This window comes from Meles meles, chromosome 1 (genome assembly GCF_922984935.1).
Source record: "Meles meles chromosome 1, mMelMel3.1 paternal haplotype, whole genome shotgun sequence".
In the NCBI taxonomy this organism is placed as follows: domain Eukaryota; kingdom Metazoa; phylum Chordata; class Mammalia; order Carnivora; family Mustelidae; genus Meles; species Meles meles.
Genome location: NC_060066.1, coordinates 45,412,228 through 45,438,385, shown reverse-complemented (window position 1 = coordinate 45,438,385; position 26,158 = coordinate 45,412,228). Strand labels below are relative to the sequence as shown.

General features: G+C 39.6%; 1 protein-coding gene and 1 pseudogene across 1 annotated transcript in view; one reads left to right on the top strand and one right to left on the bottom strand.

The window, feature by feature from the left end:
• PIP4P2 (phosphatidylinositol-4,5-bisphosphate 4-phosphatase 2) overlaps positions 1–26,158 on the bottom strand; it is a 59,330-nt gene that overhangs the window by 21,834 nt on the left and 11,338 nt on the right. Inside the window, exons 3-5 of the mRNA XM_045998048.1 lie at positions 11,942–12,090; positions 7,481–7,587; positions 5,993–6,116 (exon numbers count right to left, since the gene is read on the bottom strand). Of these exons, the coding sequence (XP_045854004.1) occupies positions 5,993–6,116; positions 7,481–7,587; positions 11,942–12,090 (380 nt within the window). The remainder of the gene's footprint in view (positions 1–5,992; positions 6,117–7,480; positions 7,588–11,941; positions 12,091–26,158) is intronic.
• LOC123937306 lies at positions 224–709 on the top strand (annotated as a pseudogene).

Here is a 26,158-nt window from a genome sequence, read left to right as displayed (position 1 = left end):
GAGGGAAACTCTCTGAAGTAAGTTAAAATCTGTTTTGGAAGATTTTAAAACAGTATTTCAAAATATAATTTGCTCACATATAAGAAAGAAAATAAATATTTTTAATATATATTTAACTTAGTCAAATCACTTGATTATCTATCAAAACCTACGGAGTCTCCTATACTACAGTAAAGCAGTATAACCTCACTCTATGCGGCTACAGCTGGGAGGCTACTGGAGAATGTTGGCCCCATTGAAGGAGCGCAGTGTGGTGGTCCATGCGGGATGCCATGGGGCCAGTGGTACCAGACGTTGGAGGAGGAGTCACTGAACTTCAGGTGCCTCCAGGCACTTGTGCCCAAGACATCCAGTGTGGCCTGCAGAGCCAACATGTGGCGCTGGCCCTGGGGGGTTGTGAGATTATTAGGGGTGAGCTCTTTGATTCTACAGCAGCTGATGAGGGAATGTGACCTTGTCACAAATGGCAAGATCTCATCCTTTTTACGGCTGGTCCATATTGTTCTTACAAAGACAAAAAGAGATCCAACAAATTGTTGGACTTCTCTTCTAGAATCTGAATATGCAACCTTGGGTGTAAGACCAAATACACAGAAAACTTACGTTAGAGAGATTCCAGAAGGAAAATCCTGGTTTTGACTTCAGTCGAGCAGAAATCTCGGGAAACTACACTGAAGGTGGAACAGATTTCTCAAATCTTGAGAAATAACCACTACTTTTTCTGACTGCATTCTATGGATCCCAGCAGATGTTGCCAACTTAATCAAAGGCACAGATTATGTGGTAGAAGGAAAATGTGGAACAAATGTAACAGATATGCAGGTTGTTTTCAATTGGGGATTATTATAAATAATGCTGTTGGCAACAACAACAAAAAAAGGAAAATGTGGATACCCGCAGTTAACAAATTGCAAAATATCTTTAACTGTGGTTCTAAAAATTGCATTCAAATATGACTTACATAGGAAACGTCTTAAATACCGTGCAAATTATTCTACTGATAGAGAGTAACTGTTTTTTTGGACTTGTGTTTTTGCTCAGCATGAAGTTCCATATGCTGCATTTTACTAATTTCATATTTAACTTGTATTTTTAAAACAAAAAACATTAGGTTATAGATCATGTGAAATGACTGGGTACCTTCAGGGACAATTAAATTTTTCTTTCAGTAAGTATAATGCAGGAGTAATGTTTAATACACTTTTCTAAATAGAAAAAAAGGCAGTATATAGTAGTTTTCAAAAAGAACTTTGTTAACTATTCCCACCAGCTATATCTAATTTATGTACTTAGTCACTGACTTAATCAATAAAACATAAATGCAAGGAAGATGTATCTTCTCCTACTAGATTGGAAGAATCCTAGCAATTCTGATTAAATGTAGTAAATTAGATGCATGCATTTCCATTTCCTTTCCCAAACTTAACCAAAATGATAGTAAATGAATTTTTAAATGTATACTACCACATGGATAAAGAGGAGAAATGACCTCAATTTTTGGACAATGGAAAGTTAATGGAGACTTGGCAGCTGGCTTAGTGAAAGGGACACTGAAAGTTGAGGGCTGTCAGCAGAGAGCTATGTCAATGCAAAGCTGGTTCGCACTGAAGAAAGGCAGAGCAATTCAGTTCTTGGGGCTACTACGTGTTTTCTAAGGTGGGGGCTGGGAGTAGTGAGACAAACAGCAGTGTGGGCTATAAACTCTTCCCTACACACAAAACCAGAAAGCCCTCTCTCCCCAGTACGTACAAGAACAGAAGGATTTATCCTAAAAAGAAACTAAACTAGAGAGCTTGTGGACTTAGAAACACCAGGCATAGCACAAGGCAAGAATAAAACATCCTAAAAAGAAAAAAAACTAAGTTAAAATCTACAGTTTGAATAGTGGATAAGACATTCTCCTCATTACCTTTCTTAACTCCTAAATGCCGTCTCCCAGGCATATCACTCGCAAGAAACTGGGGGACTGTTGCCCTGAGAAACTTGTCAGAGTTGACAATTCTTCAAACATGAGAAAAGGGAGAAGAAAAAAGAGTGGAAGAGGAAGAAGAAGGAGGAAAGATGAAGGAAGGAAGGAAGAAAGGAAAGAAGTTTCACTCCTGCTACATATATGGAGCTTCCAATCAGTGCTGACCCTCAAATATAAATGAACTCTTCAGTAAAAATCTCTATTACAAAAAAAAAAAGAAGAAAGAAAGAAAAAGTGGGGAGAAAACAGAGACAAGGCATAAAGAAGAACAATACCTCAGGGAAAAAAAACCCAGAATTAATATTTTCAGAAAGATGCCATAGAGAAGAGAATGCTCTTTGGAAAAAGGAAAAAAATCAACCAAAGAACACAGGAAAACTCTTCAAATTTAAAAATTAAGTTAAATAATCTGAAATTAAAATTTTGGATTAAGTTTAGAGGACATAGCTGGGTAAATTTCCCAGTAAGTAAAGGAAAAAGCAAACTAAAAAGAAATGTTGAAAGAAAGAAAGAAAGAAGAAAAGGAAAAAAAGAGAAAAGAAAAGAAAGTCAATAATTCAGGTGATCTAAAGAAGGATTCTAGAAAGAATGAACAAAGAAAATAGTGTGCACTTTAAGAGGACCAACTGAGTACCCAGACAATGAATTCAAACATATTCTCCCTTCCAAAGACACATTCTTTTTTTTTTTTTTTTTTTAAATTTGAGTATAGTTGCCATACACGGTCACATTAGTTTCAAGTGAACAACACAGTGATTCAACTATACGTTATGCTATACTCTGCACAAGTGTAGCTGCCATCTGTTATACAACACTGTTGCAGTATTGACTCCATTCCCTGTGATGTACCTTTTAGTCCATGACTTAATCATTCCATAATTGCAAGTCTGTGTCTCCCACTCCCCCTCACCACTCATCCCCACTACATACCCCACTCTGGCAAAAAATACAAGTTTGTTCTCTGTATTTATGGGTCTGTTTTGGTTTTTTCATTTGTTTTGTTTCTTAGATTCCACATATGAGTGAAATCCTTTGTTTGTCTTCCTCTGTCTGACTTATCTCACTAAGCATAACATCATCAAGGTCCTTCCATGTTGTCACAAATGGCAAGGTCTCATCCTTTTTTATGGCTGTGTAATATTCATGTGTGTGTGTCTATGACATCTCCTTCAACCATTCTAAGACACATTCTAATGCCATTTCAGAGCACCGGAGAAAATGAAAGAAGAAAGGAAAATAAAGAGAAAAAAAATCAGAAAGGACATGGAATCAGAGCTGCAGCTGAACTTCTTGACAACAGTGTGGAAAAGTCTTTTTTTTTTTTTTTAATTTTTGAGAGGAAACAATTAGCAACCTATAATTCTACATCTGGACAAACCATAAAGTAAATGTGAGGTTAGATTTAAAACTATTTAAGAGGTATGTATGGGTGGCTTAGTCAGTTAAGGTCTGCCTTTGGCTCATGGCATGATCCCAGGTTCTGGGATCAAGTCCTACAACAGCTTCCCTGCTCAGCAGGAGTCTGCTTCTCCTGCCTGCGGCTCCCCCTGCTTGTGTTCTGTATCTCCCTCTTTCTGACAAATAATAAAATCTTAAAAAAAACAACAACAAAAAAAAAACAAAAAGAGAGAGAGAGAGAGAGAACTATTTAAGAGGGGGGACTGCGTGGCTCAGTCAGTTGAGTGTCTGCCTTTGGCTTGGGTTGTGACCTCAGGGTCCTGGGATCGAGTCCCACATAGGGCTCACTGCTTGGCAGGGAGCCTGCTTCTCCCTCTCACTCTGCTTGTGTTCTCTCGCTCTTTCTCTCAAATAAATAAATAAAATCTTTAAAAATAAAAACTATTTAAGAAGTAAAAGTTGTCAAATTTATTTCCTCGCATTGCATTTTCTCAGAAAGCTAAGAAAGGATGTGCTACACCAAAATGAAGGAATAAACCAAGAACTGTGAGGATGACACAGGATCTAAGACAGGAAAAGGAAAAAGGAATTCTTAGGATAATGATGAAGGGAAATCCCGTGATGGCAGCTGTGTAGCTGGAAACCTCAATAATAGATTCCCTGATGTGTATGACTATATTGATAGTAATTTTACAATCCTTTAAAAGAATATGAGAAGAACTACTGATTTGTACATAGAAAATTAAAAAAATTCAAAAGGAGGAAAGACAATTATTCTTTTTTTTTTTAAGTAATCCCTACTTTCAATGTGGGTTTCAAACTCATGACCAGGAGATCAGGATTTGGATGCTCTACTGACTGGGCAGGCCACCAGCCAAGCACCCCAGGAGGAGGACAGACAAAAAAATTAACAAATTCTGAAAGACCATACAGTTCTGAAATATAGTATATGCTACTTGGCTCAGCTGTGAATATAATTTACCTAATCATAAAAAAGGTAAACACTAAGGATTATTTAATTAAATAAAATATTAAAATTCTACTGAGACCATGGAGTAGAGAAGGACAAAGACTGGGGGAAAGGGTTTTATGAGTGCTAAGTCCTCAACCTGCATTGTACAGGGTAATAGGTAATATCTAAAATTGCCTAATCAAAAGGAAAAAAGAATAAGCAAACAATTTAAGCACATGTAGGTAAATACCAGGAGAGCTGCTGAAAGAGTTCAAAGTATGTGGGGGACGGTGTTTAGGGATGACTGCTGTTTTCCCTATCAGCTTTATAATCCCATTTGACATTAGAATTATGTACATGAATTACTCTACTAAAAATAAAAAGTAGAAAGAAAAAAAGCAAATATCTACACTTTCTTAAATGGGTTTGTCTCCTAGTTCATCCCAAGGCAGTAGATCTTGCAATGGGAGACCGCTGTGACATCAGACCTGCCCATGCTCACACTCTGCAAGTTTTCCTTAATACTTAGGTTCTAAGGAAAATATGCTGTCTCCTATGAAGGCTGAATAACAAAAGAAAATCTTCCTGACAGAGTAAGGCACTATGAAATTAACTTTTAAAAACAAACTTAGGGGTTGGGCCTGGGTGGCCCAGTTGGTTGAGCAACTGCCTTCAGCTCAGGTCATGACTCTAGAGTCCTGAGATCAAGTCCCACATCAGGCTCCCTGCTCAGCCGGGGGTTTGCTTCTCCCTCTGTCCCTCCCCCTGCTCACACTCTATGTCATTCTCTCTCTCAATCTCTCTCAAATTAAAAAAAAAAAAAAAAAAATCTTTAAAAAAAAAAATCACCAAACTTAGGGTTTAAAGTTAAAAGTAGTAACACAAGAACTCTTCTTCTTTTTTTTTTTTTTAAATTTTATTTATTTATTTGGCAGAGAGAGATCACAAGTAGACAGAGAGGCAGGCAGAGACAGAGAGAGAGAGGGAAGCAGCCTCCCTGCTGAGCAGAGAGCCCGATGCGGGACTCGATCCCAGGACCCTGAGATCATGACCTGAGCCGAAGGCAGCGGCTTAACCCACTGAGCCACCCAGGCACCCCAGAACTCCTGTTCTTTACAAGAACTTTTGCATATATATATAACCACTTTCACCTTCTTACTTTTTTTTCCAAGTAGTTTACCTAATTATGGACACCGGAGTAAATTCCCTTTGCTCCAAGTTTAATCTTTAAAAATCAGAAAAAATTTGGTAAATTATAATAAGAATTTTTCTCAACTCTAGAAACCACAAAGCAGGGCCATTACATGAGATCGTGCACTTTGTTTTTTGCTGAACAGATGACAGTAAAGCTAAGATTTAGCCACTCACCAACCAAAGACACCCATGTTGTTAAGCCCAGATAGAAAGGGCACTGTTTCCCATTAGCCTACCCAGAGAGGCCCCTTTTTGCAAATGAACCAATCAGAGGATGCGCCTTTTATCTAATTCACTAAAGATGTAGGACACCCTAGCTGAACCTCTGATTAACTGTCTTTCTTCAAAAGGCTTTGTTTTAATCGTCTGATTAATTTAGACTTGGACAAAACTAGAAGAGCTTGAGCCATGGTCAAATCTATATGATCACATCTACATGTACAGATTGATGCCACTATGACAAATGTCTGGTTACTTACCAAGAATGTGTTTCCACAATGCCCACACACGACCCTTGTACCTTCTGGCTGGACTGGCAATGCAGGTTGAGCTGGCTGTTCTTCAGAAATAAGCATTACTGGGCTAAGGTTAATTATGCGTCTACTGTGGAGAGAGAAAGAAAACAACTTCATTATCCCACAAATGGACGGAGGGCAAAACCTGTAATCTACGGTATGGCACTGAAAATAGATTACACTTGTTTTATAAATTGTCAGGCTTCGAAGCCAAATTCACAGAAAGTGGCAATAATTTCTAAAGCAGAAAAAGAAAGCTGTTTCATATTTGTGATGGAAACCATATATTATGGTGTTGTTTCTAACCAATGGCCTTGGGAACCATTTAACTGCCATTTCCAAGTTCCTACAAGTTTCAATCAGAAAATCGTTTTTATCATTCCCTATCTAGGAAGACAAGTTGAGTTTGGGAAAAGACTACACAAGTTAAAACACTCTACATCAACAAATACGTGTGTGCCATGAAGGTGCCAAAGTGCTGAGTCACAGCCAAATTTCTCTGGGTAGGCTGGTGTTCTTTCATGTCTATTTAACCAGAGACAGACAAAAAGGAAAATGGGAGGTTTCTTTCCTATCTATTCCATCAGATGGGGTTGCAAATGACTCATATCATGGTCAAAAAGCCAGAAATCATAGAAAAAACACAGTGAATGTCTTGATATACTCCTATCTGGGCACATCTATAATGGCATTTGATAATGGCCAATAGCTCCCGAATTTCTTGCATAGGTTATGCTCAGCAAACACAAGTATAGCGCACAGTGAGGTACACAATGATGATTAACACACTTCCAGATTAAGATGAATTAAATCAAAGGTAAACTAGGTGGTTACTTTTGGGGTTTTTTAATTTCTTTTTCTTTAAAACATATTTATTTGAATTGATCTTAATCACATCATATATATATATATATAAAATGACAGTTGGAGGTCCCCTCCCTTCACCGATAAAACAGATATCTAAAGTGGGTTGCAAATAGTGTTCTTAGAAACACATTTACTGCAACTGTTTAAACACCTGCCTGCCTGCGTTCCAGACTGGGTTTACTCTATTTACTCAGATAACACTGGTCTGCAGGCTGCAACCAGTGATCTCATAAAAACCCTTATTACAAGCGTTCTTAATAACATCACTGTAGACATAACAGTGGGGATAAGTGGTTACTTTTAAATAAGTTTAAGGAGTCACAGTCTATTACAGTGCATTAAGTGCTTATATAACATCAAGAAAACTTTCATTGCTCATCAAGAATATTTTATCTTACAAATACTTGTGACCATTAATTTCAAACTAAACACATCATTCTTTTAACAAAGAAAAAATAATAATCTATGTCCTGTAATTACTTTTGAGGACAAAGACTATTTAGAACAAAGTCTGGCACATATGAGCCTTTAATAAGTACTTGTTGGATGAACAAATGAATGAATGAATGAATCTTTATCTCTTACCAGTTAGGTCTCGGACATCCTATTCGCCGAGATGTGTCCTTACAAATGAGGAGACAATTACAAGGGCATCTAACATATTTCTTCCCTGTTGGGGGGTTTTTGATTGGCTAGATAAGGGAAGAAAATGCAAACACAGCAAATTAACCAAAGGACAGATTGCCAAAGCTTGTTTGTATATAAAAAGGAAATGATTCCTTAAAAACTTGGGCCCCCCGTAGTGCTACCAAAGTACAGGTTAAGGAAAAGTGCATCATTAAGTGGTTTTAAATAGCTCAAATGTTGGCAAGCACTCTATGAAAATCTGGGGCTGTACAGATGTAATTGTGAAGGGTATATTTCAAAATTAGTTGGCAGTGCCCTTTTAATATGAGAAGAAAAATTAAGTTCACAACAAGAATTGTTTTCCCTTTAAAGTTTTAAGACCAAAGTCAACTATCTATGCTACCAGGTGCAAACATTCACTAAAGTTCTTTGCACCTATTTGGGAGGTGCAAACTCATTAAGAATACTGGGCAAAAAGGAGTATATAACAAATTTGAATTTTCCTTCACTGCTAGAATATAAGAAATAATTAATCTTATTACATCTTTTAACTTAAAAAAGGAACAACTTGCAATAACTCTTAATGTTACCATTTTTTTAAAACTTTACAGTAAATTTAAAAAGCAAGAATAGGGACGCCTGGGTGGCTCAGTGGGTTAAAGCCTCTGCCTTTGACTCAGGTCATGATCTTAGGGTCCTGGGATCCAGCCCCCAGGATCCAGTTCTCTGCTCAGTAGGGAGCCTGCTTCCTCCTCTCTCTCTGCCTGCCTTTCTGCCTACTTGTGATCTCTATCTGTCAAATAAATAAATAAAATCTTAAAAAAAAAAAAAAAAGGCGAGAATAAATACCAAAGAAAACCCTCCTTTAAATGAGGAATTAGCAGGGTGTCTGGGTGGCTCAGTCGATTAAGGATCTGCCTTTGGCTCAGGTCATGATCCCAGGATCCTGAGATTGAGCCCCATATGAGGCTCCCTGCATCTCCCTCTCCCTGGGCTGCTCCACCTGCTTGTGCACTCACTCTCTCTCTCCCTGTCAAATAAATAAATTAAAAATCTTTAAATAAATAAATAAGAGCTTAGGCTTGTTAGAGTAAATAACCTATGAAGCACTGAGAGGACTAGCTCATCACTCCTGAGCATGCCTGCCTAACTGTATAGCTTGAATCCAATCATCCGGGAATATCAGACAAACCCAAACTGGAGGAACATTCTATAAAACACCTTGCCTGTACTCTTGGAAAATGTCAAGGCAATCAAAGACAAAGAAAGACTACATTTTAGACAAAGGGATATAAAGAGACACAATATCCAATACAACATGGAATTCTGGGTTCACTCCTGGTCCATATTGTTTTGTTTTGTTTTTAATGGAACCATTGAACAAATATGAATTAGGTCCAAAGATCAGATAATAGCCATTGTATTAATGTTAATTTCCTGCATTTGATCATTGTACTATGATTATATAAGTGGATGTCCTTTTTTTTTTTTTTAAGGAAAATTCACACTAAAATGTTTAGGGGTAGAAGAACCCCATGTCTGTAATTGCCTTAAAAGTTTCTTTAAAAAACCAAGATTATTTATTCATTTAGAGAGAGAAAGCCAATGTGACACGATATTAATGCATTTGCAGAATGTGAGTACAGGGTTTATGGAATTCTCTGTACATAATAAGTACTATTTTTTGGTAACTTTTCTGTGAATCTGTAACACATTTCAAAAAAAAAGATGAGAAATTTAAGTAAACAATATTATTAGAAATATATAAAAGTTAGCAATAAGTCATCAACAATTTATTAAACTATGTAACAGATAAAATCTGAATATCTAAAATTTATAAACATCCATAATGTGTTACTATCCAATCTAAAATATAAAGAAAACCAGAAATTGGGTTAATTCCTATGCATCCAAATTTTCCCATTAAGTAAATGTGTACTTGGCAAATGACAAACTTTTTAATATTATATTCCCAACTTATTTCCAGACCTCAGTTCCCTCGTTTATAAAATAAGGTGAATGAACTAGAAGAACTGTTCTTTATTGTCTGCCCACGCCTTGTCATGTCTGACCTACAGGGAAATGGGGGTGACAATGGCATTGTCCTTACGCATAAGTTCTAATGTTCTTACTTAGTAAAATGACCTTGTGTGTCCCTGGCACTGTGCTGGACACTTTACCCCTGTAATCTCAAGGGTAACTCTATTAGGTAGATATTATTATACCACTCTACATGAGGAAACCACAGTGTGGAGAAGATAAGTCCCAAGGACAGACAACTACCCAGTGGCAGAGCTAGGTAGGATTCAAGACCCAGTCCCTCAGCCTCCAGATCTCAGACTCATAATCTATCATGCAACCAATTAGCTCTGCTCTTCCTCCAGGACTTCTCAACTTTTCCATTAACTTACTTGCTCTAAAAATTGCTTCTCCCTTAACCTTAAATTCTGTATTCTCTAAACCTTGCTAAAATTTGTCTGTCTTTTCTCTTCCCCAACTTCTCTCCTTTCTTTCCCAATTCTATCTACTGAAATAAGAAGGATTTTCATTAGCCTTGTTTTGTTTGTTTGTTTGCTTTGTTATGTTCCTTTCTTTTTTTTTTTTTTTAATCTCCTCAGAAATATCAGATTCCTATCGGGGGAATAGACTCACTGATCTCCTGTTTTAGGTGACATGAGGAGAATGAACCACAGTGAAACTGAGCAGGGGGTGGTGATAGTGAACAGAAGAGAGTTAGTTGCTCTGCTGGGGCATTTACCTGTTTTTTTTTGACCCAGAATTTCTCCAGAGAAGCTGCTAGTTGCCTAAGACCTCTTCACTCATAAATTCAAGATCAATTATACTGCAAACACTGGCAAGTCATCTGTTAAAACACTCCTCACACACATTTTTCCTCTCTTCTCTTTCCCTGTAATGTAACTGATTCCACACAAGGCAATCTAATTAGATATTACTCATTTTCTCTAGAATATTGAGAAATACTTATATTTCCTTACTTAACAGGAGTTTTAATGATATAAAAATGTCAGCGCAATTTTCTTTATGTTCAGAAGTAGTTTATTTGTACCCACATCCTATTGTTCTGGAATAATGAACTCATCACTTCTGAGTAGCCTGAGGCTGTTGGCTAAATCCACAGCCTGTTCTGTTTACTTCCAAGAGTAAATATAAAGTTTACAAGTTTTTCTTCTACTCATCAAAGAAAAAATTTTGTAGGGATGGTGGAATACAAGAAAAAAATCAACAGTAGCATCAAATCGTAAAAGCACCTTTCAAGTCTTGGGTGTTTTTGTTTTGTTTTGTTTTTAATTGTCATCCATGTCTCACAACTCTTATTAGGTTGTTAACTCTAAAATGAACACTACGGAGGTTAATGTTAGGTTTGCTAGGGAGTGTTCAACCTAAAAAGAAAATAGCTGGTCTTGCAGGTATCACCTCTATTTACACAGTAAAGCTCATCTCCAAATGATGTCCCTTATAAAAAATACATCCTTACAATAAAACATATTGCTTCATGACTTAAGGTTTTATTTTGTTACTTTTCTATAAAACATATAAAGCCCAATAAACATGTTTCATTTTTCTTACAGACATAATAAACTCTGGCTGATTTTTTTTTTTTTTGAGAATTTTCTAAGAAGGAAAAATATACAAATACCAACAACTGATATTTAATTGCAGATTTTTTTTAACTGCAGACTTTGAGAGACATTGAAATTTTTAAAATAAAGTCTAACCATAAAAGTAGAAATATATTTAATCTAACTAATAATACCACTTCATTACTTGAAACTAAATATTCTACTTAAAATGTAGTTGTTCTTCTCCAGGTTCAGCACAAAAAATATGTGCTCTTCAAATTTTTTGAACATTTCTCTAAATTACTATCAAGCAAATAGCATAAAATACAAGCTATTTGTAAACACTTTGGCACAGGTATCAGTAATAAATGCATAATCTTAAATCCAGAAAAACCATACAGACATCTTACAGATGTAAAACGGGTTTAAATAATTTTCCACATGGTAAATACAAAGTCCACATTTGAAGTAAAATTTGGAATATCATTGTTTTTGTGAAAATCAAAACGGATTTAGTTGTGATGTGGATAGACACTGAGGATAACTGTAAGTTCCTGACTAGAATCGGTCTCATGTTAGAAAATACAGAGCCAAATGGCATTATATTTAAATTCACCATGAAATTTTCATAATGGAATTAGCTTTAAACACCCAGAGACATCTTTGATGGTAAAAGAGAACTAGAAAGAAGAAAGAAAGGATGAGAAAATATGGCCATGTCTATATGCAGGCCACATCTACCTTTAAGTAACATTACTTAAATTACTGGAGTAATGTTACTTAAGAGACAAGACGTCAGATAATAATTTATGCTTTATTAATGGAAATCTTAACTTACCGTAGCTTCATTGCAAACTGTGCACTTAACCACATGCTGGTGAAGCTTGCCATCTAAGTTGATGAGAGATTGGCACACGCGGCAGTTTATTACTGGAATACCACTGGCATCAGGGCTGGCAATGGCTGTATACGGAGGTGGGAGTTCCGCTGAAAAGGTTATCAGTCACTGAATCAGAGCCAGCGTTTTACAGAGAATAGAGGCAAAGCAGAAACTATCACAAATGACCTCATTCTTGTATTTATGTTTTCAGAGCTAGCCAACTTATCCTAGTTTCAGAGCACAAACACACATTGGACTACATTGTGAAACAGAATAATTCTTCCTCTGATTAAACTAAATCATGTTTGCCTCAGTCTACCCAAATGATCTGGATTCCTTTTACTAACCTATACACAATATACCCACTCTGTTCCTGCATTAACTCGCAGAGCTTGTAATGGGAAAGTGATGATTCATGCCTAAAGAATGGGACACTAATCATCTGATCACCAAGAAAGAGAAATAGTCAGTGGGAGCAAAGTTTCTAAATCACTTTCAAATACCCATAAATTGTGCAGCTGCCAGACTGTGTTTACAAAGGGACCAGTATGTAACTGTTGGCCATGTCGATAACAGGATAGTTTTGGGGGCAGTTAAGGAGAGACAAAGTGTATCTAGGAAAACTAAACACATCATCTATGGAACAGAGCTAACTGGAACAGAACAATGCTAATTTCAGACATACAACAAAAACAAACTTAGCATTTTCTTATCTCAAACTCTTATCTTTAACATTAAATACCCAGGAAATACACTTAAGCATTTATGGGTTAAAAAACATGATGTCTGGGATTTGGTTTAAATACTCTAAGACAACAATGGTTTAATAGATGAAAGAAGATTAACAAAATGTTGATAATGAATAAATAGGATGACATAGGAAATCATCTTATTGTTACTACTTTTGGGTGTGTATGGAAACTGCCAGAACAGAGGCACCTGAGTGGCTCAGTCGGTTGGGCATTTGACTTTTGGTTTCGGCTTGGGTTGTGATCTCGTGGTCCTGGGACTGAGTCCCATGTGTGTCAGGGTCTGGGCTCAGTAGGGAGTCTGCTTGGGTTTCTCTCTCTCCCTGTCCCTCTGCCACTCCCCACTCCGTGCTCTCTCTCTCTCTCTCTCAAATAATTAAATAAACCTTAAAAAAGAAAATTGCCAGAATACACACACACATAGTTTTTTGAGTCCTAAGTTTGCCTGATTGGGTAAAGAGTGGAAGCCCAGTTTCAGAATCATGCTCATCTACCAGAAGTTGTAGAAGTCTGAGAAAGAGAATCCAGATGTACTACTGTGGAATGGGAATTTCTAAAGTGGACACCCTGACCGCATTGTGTAGCTACCTCAATACAGGCATAGGAGGCCCTTTCAAGGAAAGGTATAGTCTTAGGACTTCTAGACAGGGCCACACCTCAACACATGATTCATGACTGAAGCCCCACTAAAGAGAACAAGTATTGCAAAGGGCTTCTGTGATACTCTAAACTCAATCACTATAGCTAATCATGAAAGACTTATTTTTGAAACAGAAATTTTTCTCTGCACAGAATTAGATTCTGAACTCTGTTATTTTTTAAAGCATAGCATATCATAGTATGTTTAAAATTCACATATTACCACCTGGCATCCTTGCTATTTATTGTATAGATTTTGTTTTAGACTAGCAAAGGATTAGCAATAAGTGCTATTCATTTAAATGATTCGTAGTAAAGGGTACCTGGGTGGCTCAGTCGGTTGAGGCTCTGACTCTGGGTTTCAGCTCAGGTCATGATCTTGGGGTTGTGGGACTGAGACCCCAGTCAGGTGCCACGCCCAGCAAGGGGGTGGAGTCTGCTTGAGATTCTCTTCCTCTGCCCCTCCCCCCACTTGCATGCACATGCCCTCTCTCTAAGATAAATCTTTAAAAAATAATAATGAATGATTCATGATAAGCTAAATTTCCACAGCAGTTAGGCCCTGAAAGAGGCCACTTTGAAATGACAATACACATACATTTCTGGGAGGCTTCTACCAGAACACTGCCAAATACTGAACTTGAAAAGAAGCTATAGATGTCTTAAATTATAAAAATAGCCTTAAATCCTTGAAAGAATTTGAGGTTCATCTAGAGTGATTTGTAATGTATTAATCAAGAAGGAAAAACAGGTTAAAGGAACAATGAGTCAACAGTACATTGGAGCCCTTGCAATTTGCAGCTTACTTTATCAGAGCTCAATAAAGAAGGTCTTGTTCTGGGAAAACAAATACATACCTCACTGGAAATTCTCGACACACTGCCTGGTGTTTAATAATAAATATTGCTTTAATAATTATTATAAATATTAATAAAAGTAGTTTCATTTCTTGCCTTTTCCTTGAGTTATGAAGTAACATGAAGTAGATTCTCCCATCATTCCAGGTCTCCATCTTACATAATATGACAGAAAAGAAATCTAAAGACAAGAGAATTTCACAAAGAAAACAAGTGCATTGAGGATGAGGGGATGGGAGAGAAGCCACACACTGCAGCATACACAAAAGGCCAGGAAAGCCCATCTACTCCAACAGGCAAAAGCTTTGCTCAAAAGAATCTAAAAATCCCAGTGGGGGGTTACAAAAGCATTTAAAGTGCATCACAGCCGACAAAACCCTGTGAATTTTTTCTCTAAGATTTGTACTACATTATTTGTAACCTGTCAAAAAAAAAAAAAAGCTTTCGATTATGACAAAAATACACTTGAATCTTTTGGAGACTTGAGAAGAAGAGGGAGGGAAAAAGAAAAACAAGTGAGGATCAGAAATTTGCGATGGGAGAGGCTGTAAGCTCCATGAGACCAGAGTCATGTCTGGCTTGTTTAGGACTGACTCTCCAGTACTTGTCTTTGTGCCTGGTCTATGGTAGATGTCCAGCGACTATCCATTGGAGGGATGGATGGATGGATGGATGGATGGATGGATGGATGGATGGGTGCGTGGACGGACGGATGATGGGTGGGTGGGTGGGTGGACGGATAGGTGGGGGGACGGATAGGTGGGTGGGTGGATGGATTGGTGGGTGGATGGATGGGTGGGGTGAATCACTTGAAATTTATCAGACACATCTATTTCTCTTGCAAAAATAACACTAAGTACATTACTGCTGCTCTCATTGAAGAGGAGCTTGGGTCCTAGCATGTGAGTGAGCCTCACTGAAAAAAGCGTCTCTACTATAGAGGAATAGCCTCCAGATCACGCACCGACAGAGGTGAGGCAGTCAGGAGACAGTGGTCTGGCCCATCAGATAAACGGAATCAATCCAAGAGATCAACAGAATGACAGATGCTGCGGCCTAACCGCTCCACTCAACAGTGCTTCCAGGCCTTTAAAGTCCAAGTCCATTACATCAGCCCTAAGCTGATACAGAGATATGTCTTGTACTTTAACCCCCCAAAAAACCTTCACTTGTAACTCCCTCTTGTTTTGTGAGGGACTTTTAATTTCAGAGATCCATTCCACAGTTAATAAGCCTATAATAATCGGCAATTTAGATTGTCCATTCTGCCTCTTTTCACTTTAAGAGTCAACAGATCACAACTAACATATCTATTTCAAATTTCCGCCCTGGATAAAAGGTCCACTGTCATCTCAGAACTGAGGATCATTAGATACTGACAGCCACAAAAAGTCTTCATTTTGGAAGAGGCTTTTTATTTAAACAATGATCATTTTCTCTATGGGGTTTACGTAAGTGAAAAATCCTTTTTTCCTCCAAGTGAGCAGTGCAGTATTTGTGAGACCAGTAGCTCCTGAGAAACACCTTCAAAGTTCCAGAGTTACACCATGCTAAAAATTAAAGCAGTATTAGGAATAACACAGTCTACTTTCTTCACCTTACGAAGAGAAAACTGAGGCCCAGAGGTTCTAACTTTTGACTAGATATTTATACAGCCTTCAGCAAAGTCAAGAGCTGAGTGCACTCCCAGAGGTTTCTCCACAATAACCATTGTCTCTCTTGGAGAATAATTTAATACAAGCAAAAATATAAGAACTAATGAGAATCCTGTAGAAACACTACTTGTTTCCTGTAGAAACAAGAATCAGATCTGGACTAAAAGGGAAGAGGAGAAGGAGGTGGAAGACACGGAAAATAAAAAACAGGACAGAGTATAAAAGAAGATTCCATTCATAATAATACAAACTTGATAGAAAAACCGAGATTCGTAAAAGAGCCAATATGAAAGAATACGAACCACAAGGCATATAGAGTGGTCTTCCTGAAACACTCCAAAGGAACCATTATTGTTCTATAAACCCACATGTGATCAAATTACATTTTCCCTTCATAAACACAGACCTAATTTACCTATTTATGTCAAACAGCCCCTTGTCCTGCTACTTCATCCTCGTGTATTAATCCATACTTCATTTTTTTTTAACCAAAGATATCCTCCAGCATTTTTAAAGGTTGAAATTGTTTCTGCTGGACTGCACTGACCTTTCTTAGCTCAGTTATCCTTTATAAGCCTCTTCGATGGCTTATAAATTTTTATTTTATTTTCCAGTTTAATTCACTTAGTTCACTAATGCACTCTATATCCACCCCTTCAGGCCCTTGACAAAGATGGGGTCTCAAAATTGAAAAATGACATCCAATTAAAATGAGAGCTATTTTAGGACACTATGATTAAGGATGAGCAAGCAAAGTATAAAAGGGCCAGCCTGCGAGGAAAGCCCTGGCTGGCTTTTTCTCCTCCTTAGGAACTTCGTGGAGAATATGGATAAGGGACAGAGTGAGCCTGCCTGGTATGGGTTACCTACTTCCAGGCTGAAACCTCTCCAGTCCAGCTGCACATGAGAAGGGGACGATCACGACCTGCTCTATGAAACCAAAGAAACAAAACTATTCTGGAAAACTCTTGGGTTCTTCTAGTACCATGAAACCCTCAGAAGTTTCCATCAGGCTAAAGCCGGCATGGAAGGGTAAATGTCCTACTTATTACGTTACTGACCCTTAGCTCCGAATCTAGCCTTCTCTGCTTTGTCATGCTGGAGCCAAGCTCTGCAGACCACACTGGAACTCTGCCAGCTGGCGGCAGGCTACATTCTGTGAACCCGAAGCCTGCACGGTTGAGGGAGGAAGAAGGGACTCACAGCACTTTTCCCAAGTGTACAGTCTTTCTCCAGAGCTCAGGAACATCAGCACCAGCTGACCAACTGACATGAACACTAAATTATTACATCTTTTTTTTTAAAGATTTTATTTATTTATTTGACAGAGAGAGAGAGATCACAAGTAGGCAGAGAGGCAGGCAGGGGGTGGGAAGCAGGTTCCCCGCCAAGCGGAGATCCCGATGCGGGGCTCGATCCCAGGACCCTGAGATCATGACTTGAACCGAAGGCAGAGGCTTTAACCCACTGAGCCACCCAGGCGCCCCTAAATTATTACATCTTAATGACTCCAATCACTTCCCTCTGTTCTCTCAGCCCTAGACCTCATGGCAGCTTCTTCCCACATCTGATACCTACCTGATACCACGGGATAGCGTTTTTATCTTTTAGTTACCTAGTTAACAACTTCATACCTAATTAACAATTCTATTATATTCCATTGTGTATTTTCTATCTCCAGGTCTTAACTGATAGAAGAATTCATGCCAAGAGTAATCCCAGGAAACTGACCCTCAAAAATGGGATTGGGGGGTGCCTCAGTGGCTCAGTTGGTTGGGCATTCAATTCTTGATTTGGCTCAGGTCTAATCTCAGGGTTGTGGGATTGAGCCCCACATTGGCTCCATGCTCAGGGGGGAGTCTGCTTGCAATTTTCTCTCACACTGTAAGGCAGAAATTGGTGGCTCTCAGTGGCATCCTGATGAGTCAGATTATCCCCTGCAGATGACTGTGATGGTTATGGCTACTTCACTAGACCATTAGGGCAGGAATAATTACTATCCAGGTTGTGATATGGGGTGGATTCCCATGAATACCTTGGAGCATTTACAGAAAGAAAATGAGAAGCTCAGGTCTTTAAACTCTCAGCTCAAGTCCGAGAACCCAGAGAACTTCTAATGCAGCCCTAGAAGTAACCCTTATGTCCAGTTGTCACAGGGCTTACACTACTGTAAATCAAACACAAATTTAATAGTGTAGACTGCAAAATTATAATGTCAGGTAAATCCACAGCTGTACCAAGCTCTCCTGTGAAAGTTGGAATGCTGATTGTGAAGGAGTGGACACCTGAAACATGGAATAGGGGCATCTGGTTGTAGCCAAACAGAAATGAGAAACCCGCAGTCCCTCTGAGCCTCCCTTAATGAGTAGAAAGCTGCTTTTCTCTTTGTGTTTGAAGAGACAAGCCTTCCCTTACAGGAAAACTGTCTCAGGAGTGGACAGCCATCCTCCTTAAGACTCATCCTCTCCCGTGGTTGCCTCAAAACACAGAACTAAGCTCAGATCTCAACATGTTCCAGGAGGACAAGTCAAAAGCATGATTCGGGAAGCACTAGCTTATACATCAAGAGAACTGCAAGGTTTTGAAAATATATATGTTCAAAAACCTGGAGAATATGTGTGGGAGTAGATCCCAAGAGCATTAAACCAAAAAGGATGAAACTTAACACTGAGTTTAGCCGAATTTAATTATATGGGTGCATTTAGCAGATACTCTGGATTGGATGTTAGTTTTAAAGCTGGAAGTAGCTCTCTATCCATTTCCTTGTCTGTTGGTGAGACTCGGCCTTACATTCAATGGAGCTGGGATGTGAGAACATCCCCAGCATGGCGCAGAAGAAGAATCAAAGGTTTAGGGAATTAGAATGTTGGAGTGAATTTATCAGATGAAGCGCACATGCCCACACCCTACTACATCAATTCACTTTTTTTCTACGTTGGACTGCTGCTCCCGGGCAATCCTAGTTTTGTAGCTGAGGAGGTGTGAATCAGAGCCTCACCATAAGCTCTGAGGCCAGAGAAAGTGAAGAGACCTTCAGCTCTATTCAGGAGGAAAGCAGCAGTCCACCAGGCACTCTGCGGTGGGTTCCCAGGGGGAGTGAGCAGTCAGTGGGTCACACGCATGTACTGTGAGCAGGGCACAGTGCTGGAGGTACATCAGAAACACTTCAGGGAGTGAGACTCCAGGGCTTGCAGGGCTCATGTTCTTAACATGGAGAAAGACAGCAAAAGTACGAGTACAACTGGGTGTGGTAAGTGCTCTGATAAGGATGGGCACAGGGTCTTTGCAAGCACGGAAGAGGGCATCTAACCCTAACTAGGCAGAGTGTGCATCAGGGGTGCGGGGTGGGGGCAAGGGGAGAGGAGGCCAGTGGTAGAGTCATTCCAGTACAGTTTAGCTTTCCTCCAATACCGCAGCCTTTCTCCAAATTGTTACCTTTAACTCCTTTCTCCAAACAGCAGCTCTAGAAAAACAGCCAAACCTTACTGAGTGTGGCTGTAATATCAGCTTGGAACCGACATCCATCTACATCCGAATGCCTCCAATGTTGCTTGAAAGAGCTAATGTGTGCCGGCTGACCGCACGTCCCACAGCAATAGCAAACCAGGCGTTCTTATCCAGCAGGTACTGATGAGAACTGAAGTCCACTCTGAGCTTTAAGCTCTTGTCTGTCCCTCCCTTCATGGTCTCAGGCATTTGGGCCATATCGAAACACCGCCACATAACTGGAGATGCTGACAAGAAATGCCCAATGACCTGCCAATGACCAGTTCCTGGATGACAACAGCTTCTGCTCTGACCTCGCTGTTTCCCATAAGGCAACTTTTCTGCCTCATTCTAATAATGCTTTTCATCTGGAGCACTAAGCTTTCTTCAAGTATTGACAGTGAATAAGTTATGTATTCCTTTCTTTTTTTTCTTTTTTTTTAAAGATTTTATTTATTTGACAGAGAGAGAGATCACAAGTAGGCAGAGAGGCAGGCAGAGAGAGAGGGGGAAGCAGGCTCCCCGCTGAGCAAGAGCCCAATGCGGGGCTCGATCCCAGGACCCCAGGACCTGAGCCGAAGGCAGCGGCCCAATCCACTGAGCCACCCAGGCGCCCCATTATGTATTCCTTTCTTTGTTTAAAAAAAATTTTTATTTATTTGATAGAGAGAGACAGCACAAGCAGGGGGGAGCAGAGCCACAAGAGGGAGAGGGAGAGGGAGAAGTAGGCTCTCCCTATATGAGGGAGCCTGATGGGTGGGCGGGGGGCTCAATCCCAGGACCCTGAGATCATGACCTAAACTGAAGGCAGATGCTTAACCAACCAAGCCACCCAGGGGCCCCAAGTTATATATTCTTCTTTCACTTTATCAACCACTATATTTATTTTTATTTCAAAAGATGCAATTTTTTTCTGATATGATTTATGTACAATCATACTGTTTACATGCAAGGCCACATTTATAATTTGTTATTTGCAATATTGGTTCCAAGAAAGCATGTGTTTCAAGACAAAATATGTTTTTCAGTACAGAAAAACAAATTGTTGTTCCTAAGGCAAAAAATGCACTTGCCTAGAAATTAAGAAACTCCTCCTATAGCCTAAGGAGGTAAAGAACTCCTATTCTGTCATTCTTCGGAGACAGCTCATTTTTACTATGTATCTACATTTTTTAAAGACTGTGCATTTCCAAAAGAAAGGAAGACACTCCTTTACATATAGCTAAGTATACATACTAAATGATAACTTAAAGGTTATAAATATTCATAAATCAGTTATAAAATATACCCAACTGTAACTGAGCCCAAATCTGTTACAAGACATTTTAGATAAGAGAGAATTTGAGAAGGGAAAATGACCTCAGTATATGGGGAAGAGAAAAAAATTCAACCAGATTTGTAATTTTATTTGCTTCAATATATGAAATAGCACGACAGAATGTTAAATTCCAACATAATCAGGGCACCTGGCTGGCTCAGTCAGTAGAGAGCATGTGACTCTTGATCTCGGGTTTCTGAGTTCAAACCCCACTTTGGGCATAGAGATTACGTTAAAAAACAAAAACAAAAACAAAAATGGGCACCTGGGTGGCTCAGTGGGTTAAGCGTCTGCCTTCAGCTGAGGTCATGATCTCAGGGTCCTGGGATCAAGCCCAGTCCGGCTCCCTCCTCAGCAGGGAGCCAGTTTCTCCCTCTCCCACTGCCTCTCTTCCTGCTTGTGCTCCCCTCTTTGTGCTCACTCTCTCTGTCTGTGTCAAATAAATAAATAAAATCTTAAAAACAAAAACCCAAGGTCCAGCATAATTAGATGGTAAGATATATGAATGATACTATACTCAGTATATTCTTTTTTTTTTAAAGATTTTATTTATTCATTTAGAGAGGGAGATCACAAGTAGGCAGAGAGGCAGGCAGAGAAAGAGGGGGGAAGCAGGCTCCCCGCTGAGCAGAGAGCCCAATGTGGGGCTCGATCCCAGGACCCTGAGATCACAACCAGGGGCAGAGGCATAACCCACTGAGCCACCCAGGCGCCCCAAAGATTTCATTTACTTATTTGTCAGAGAGGGAGAACACAAGCAGGCAGAGCAGCAGGCAAAGGCAGAGAGAGAAGCAAGCTCCCTGCTGGGCAAGGAGCCCGATTCAGAACTTGATCCCAGGACCCTGGGATTATGACCTGAGCCAAAGGCAGTGGCTTAACCGACCGAACCACCCAGGCATCCCTCAGTATTTTCTGTCTTAAGATATTTCACCCATTTAAAAAAAGATTCTAGATGAAGTCAACAGTTTCATAATTTTGGAATTTGGCACATATTCACCATAAATCTAAGCAAAATCAGACACAAGAATGGAGTGACATGAACTTATTTATTTTTAAGCATATCTATTTTTATTTATTTATTTATTTTTATTTATTTTTAAACATACAGTAAGTACATAAAGATATTTAGTAAATAAATAAGCTCATGTGGGGCTCCAAGGTGAGCATGGAGCCTGCTTGGGATTCTCTCTCTTTCCCTCTCCTTCTGCCCCTCACCTCCTTTTCAAGTTCATTCTTTTAAATAAAACAAAATGAAATGGAAATGGAAATGGAAATGTTGACAGATACTGCTTTGGGAACATAAATCTTCCAGTAATAGAGATTAGAAAAGATTATATGAAAGAAAATGGTTTGGATGAATGAGTAGAATTTGAATGTTTTAGATTCCAAAGTCCCTTTCCTATTCATAAATTCATAGGAAGTAAACAGTATTCTTACCTATAAAAGACTAGAAGTGACTAGTAAGTGATACCAGTATGAGGCAATGAGTATGGTCTTAAGGAAAAGCATGTACACACGGTGATGTGTTTTCCATTTTGGAACAGATCTACCCCATTAAGACTGAAAGGATGGAGGGTGCCTGGGTGGCTCAGTGGGTTAAAGCCTCTGCCTTCAGCTCGGGTCATGATCCCACAGTCCTGGGATCAAGCCCCACATCAGGCTCTCCGCTCAGTGGGGAGCCTGCTTCCTCCTCTCTCTCTGCCTGCCTCTCTCCCTACTTGTGATCTCTATCTGGTCAAATAAATAAATAAAATCTTAAAAAAAAAAAAGACTTTGACAGGCTGGAGGAATGGATCAAATCAAGCACACTGAAATGCAAGGCACAAGGGCAAGGATCTGTACAGAGATGTGGGGCGTGCTCTAACACATGGCACTTAGGTCGTCTTGTATTCAGGTGTGTCTAATAGTTTAATAATAACCTATGTCTTCATTTAGGGCTGGTAACAAATACAGATACTCTTTGGTTGAGCATGGCAAAGTATTCTATATGGAGAATCACCAGAATGGGATCCCTGAATTCTGTAAATTTGAAAAATCATTTTCCTATAAATTTTTGAAATATTTTTGTATTAATTGGTAGAATCCATTCAGCTCAGTAGAAGTCAGTGTTTTTTGGGAAACATCCTATGGCCTAAGATTAATAATGACTCGGGAGTTTGTGAAAGTCTTCTCACTTTAAATCTACTCACTACTGGAATTCCTGGGTGGCTCAGTCAGTTTAGCATCTGCCTTCGGCTCAGGTCACGACCCCAGGGTCCTGGGATCAAGTCCCACATTGAGCTTCCTGCTTGGTAGAGAGCCTGCTTCTCCCTCTGCCTGCCACTCTCCCTGCTTGTGCTCTCACTGTCTCTCTCTCTGACAAATAAATAAAATCTTTAAAAAAAAAATCTACTCACATTTCACATTGTGAAATCTTAGCATTTAATCTCTGAAACTATAAAATTTCATCTTATCACATACCTTCCCCCAAATTCTCCTTCTGTAGAAATCACGTGGTCAAATGCTGAACAATTAGAGGCTTTCTTGTACATGGTTTTTAAATCCCTATTATGAGTCTACCACGCTTAAATATCTCAAATTGACCAAGTATAGAAGGAAGAAAGATTTTGCCATAACCTTTAGAAATACATGCTTTGACAGAACGCCTTAACCAGTCAGGTGATACATACAAATACGTTCTACAGAATAAAATACTCCATGTTAGTTGGTCTTTCAATGCTCAAAAGAGCCAAGTGATACTCTTTAATGTTCAATATGCTATCTTTCCTATTTTCAAAGGATAATGGAATAGGAATTTAAGTGAAACAGTGTGGTAAGATAATAACCACCTATACTATATAAAGTTATAGATATATTCTCCTAGGTGTATCTAGATTCCTTACCAAGAACAACTGTGTCATAGAATATAAAACCAAAAAGGAACATACTAAATCACTCCTTCTCAGGTAGGAAACTGAGGTACAGAGATGCAAAGTAACTGTTCTAAGGTCAGCAGCTGATCACTGGCAGAGACAACTCAATGTCAGGTCCCACAGGCTAAACCCTACCTGGTGGCAAGATCACCTCTGACACTATAAAGGGATTTAGTTACATGATTGCTTGACCAACTTACCTGAAGGCCAGGAAGAGGAGCCATGCTTTCCATTTCTTTTTCACCTTTTTTTTTTTTTTAATTCTTACAGAGAAAAAGAAATTCACTTTACAACAGCAATCAGGGAAAGGAAAGAATCTACAAGAGTGCCAAAGCAACACGAACTCCAGAGTATCTCCCCACCTTCCCCCCACAAAAAAAGTAGAGAAGTTTTCTCGAAAGAACAGAAAACAACAGGTAGAATATATTCTGTCTTAAGAGCTCTTAAAGCTGTTAAAAAAAAAAAAAAGAGTCCCCTCAAACGTTTCAGTAAACAAATCTATTGGGGCGCCTGGGTGGCTCAGTGGGTTAAAGCCTCTGCCTTTGGCTCTGGTCATGATCTCAGGGTCCTGGGATGGAGCCCTGAATCGGGATCTCTGCTCAGCGGGGAGCCTGTTTCCCCCTCTCTCTCTGCCTGCCTCTCTGCCTGCTTGTGATCTCTGTCTGTCAAATTAAAAAAAAAAAAAAAGTTAAAAGTGGATGCAACATCTCTTCATCCTCACAAGAGTAAAACACAAAGCAGCTGAGCTCAAAGCTGTATCCAGTGTTGTCTGCTTTTCCCCATTTGGATCACTTCCCAGAGAGTTGCTTATTGCCCTCAAAGACAGTTATGAACATCCATCTGGCTAACTCGCCTCTCTAACATCTGTATCCATCTGGCTAACATCTGTATCCATCTGGAAATCTTGCAAGACTTTAACAAAATGCTCTACCCTAAAAGTTTGACATTCCTGAAAACAACATGCAGAGTCCTTGGAAATAAATGGGAAATCGAGAGCATCTCCTCTCACCACAGTGAGTGTTATCACATGGGTGATAAATAATTGTTGACTAACATTTACTCTCCAGCCCTGATGTCTCCTTACACTCCAGACTTGTGCATCCAGCTGCCTACTTAACACCTCCAACGAAGTGAGGACTAAAGGTACTTCAAAAACTCAACGCGTCTAAAACAGAATATTGATTTCCACTGTCCTTTCCCCTGTCCCCCATACCTAACTCCTTCTCCTGTTTATCTATCTTAGAAAAAAAGCACAGTTTTTTCCCAGTTGCTTGGGTCATTTCTGGAGATTTGTGACTCCTTTCTTTCAACTGATTCAATCCAAGAGCACGTCCTGCTGCTCTATGCTTAATATGGCCTGAATCCAACCGCATCCCACTGTTTCCATCACCTCCGCTCTGGTTCAGACCACCATCACCTCCTGCTTATGCCACATTAACAGCCTCCTGGTTAGTCTCAGGTCTTCTTAGTGTCTTATGTTCCCCCCAATAATCGATTATCCACAAAACAACGAGGATGACTTTCCTTTTTTTATTCTTTAAGAGGGGAAGAGGCAGAGGGAGTGGGAGAGAGAGAATCATGAGCAGGTTCCACACCCAGCATGGAGGCCAATGTAGGGCTTAGTCTCAAAACCCTGAGATCATGACCTGAGCTGAAATGAAGAGTGGGATACTTAACAGACTGAGCCACCCAGGCACCCCAGGATGATTCTTAAAAACAAAGTATTTCACGTCTCTCCTTGGCTCCAAAACCTTCCATGGCTTCCCATTACCCTCAGAACACAGTCAGATCTCTGATGGTGACCTACGACATCTCCTTTGTCTTCCCTAGTCCAGTTCCTTAGCCCCTAAGTCACCATGCTGTAGCCCACTGCCCACCATGTTTTGAAACAGCATCGTGTTTTATACTTGCTGTTCCAGTGGCCTGGCACATTCCTCCTCTGTCTTCCAGTGGTTGATCCCAACTAATTTTTCAGGTCTCTGAGCAATTGTCATCTCCGAGGTCTCTTTCCCAAAGCAATCTGAAACACTCCCCATGCAGCCAGCCACCCTCCACCCTCATGCCCTGCTTTATTTTCTGCACTCTCGGAAATTATAGTGCTCACTGGATGTAACTCTAACGGGAATGAAGGCTCCCAGAAATCTGAAACAGTATAATAGGCACTCACATATTTGAAAGGATGACTGACTGAGTAAAACACATCTTGATTAATGTATTAAAGATGCTGGGTAGAGCCAGAGCCAGGAGGAAATGTGGACATTATAAAATAGAATAAAAAAAAAATCATGGAGACTAATCCCTGCCAAATAAGAGCAAAGGATGAGACTAGGAAAAGGGCCCACCACAGTATTGGACAGCTGGAAGCAGATACCATTCACCCATGTTTAGGCTCTATTTCCCTTAACGATGTGGCCTCAGTGAAGCAGATTTTGATTCAAGAACCGATTTGAAAAAACTTTACTAAGCGTGGCCTGAGCTTCAGCATATCATGAAATCAAGCTTCAGCAAGACCCTCCTCGCTCAGTATCACAGCTGGTGCACACTCCTGGCGAGGCCTTC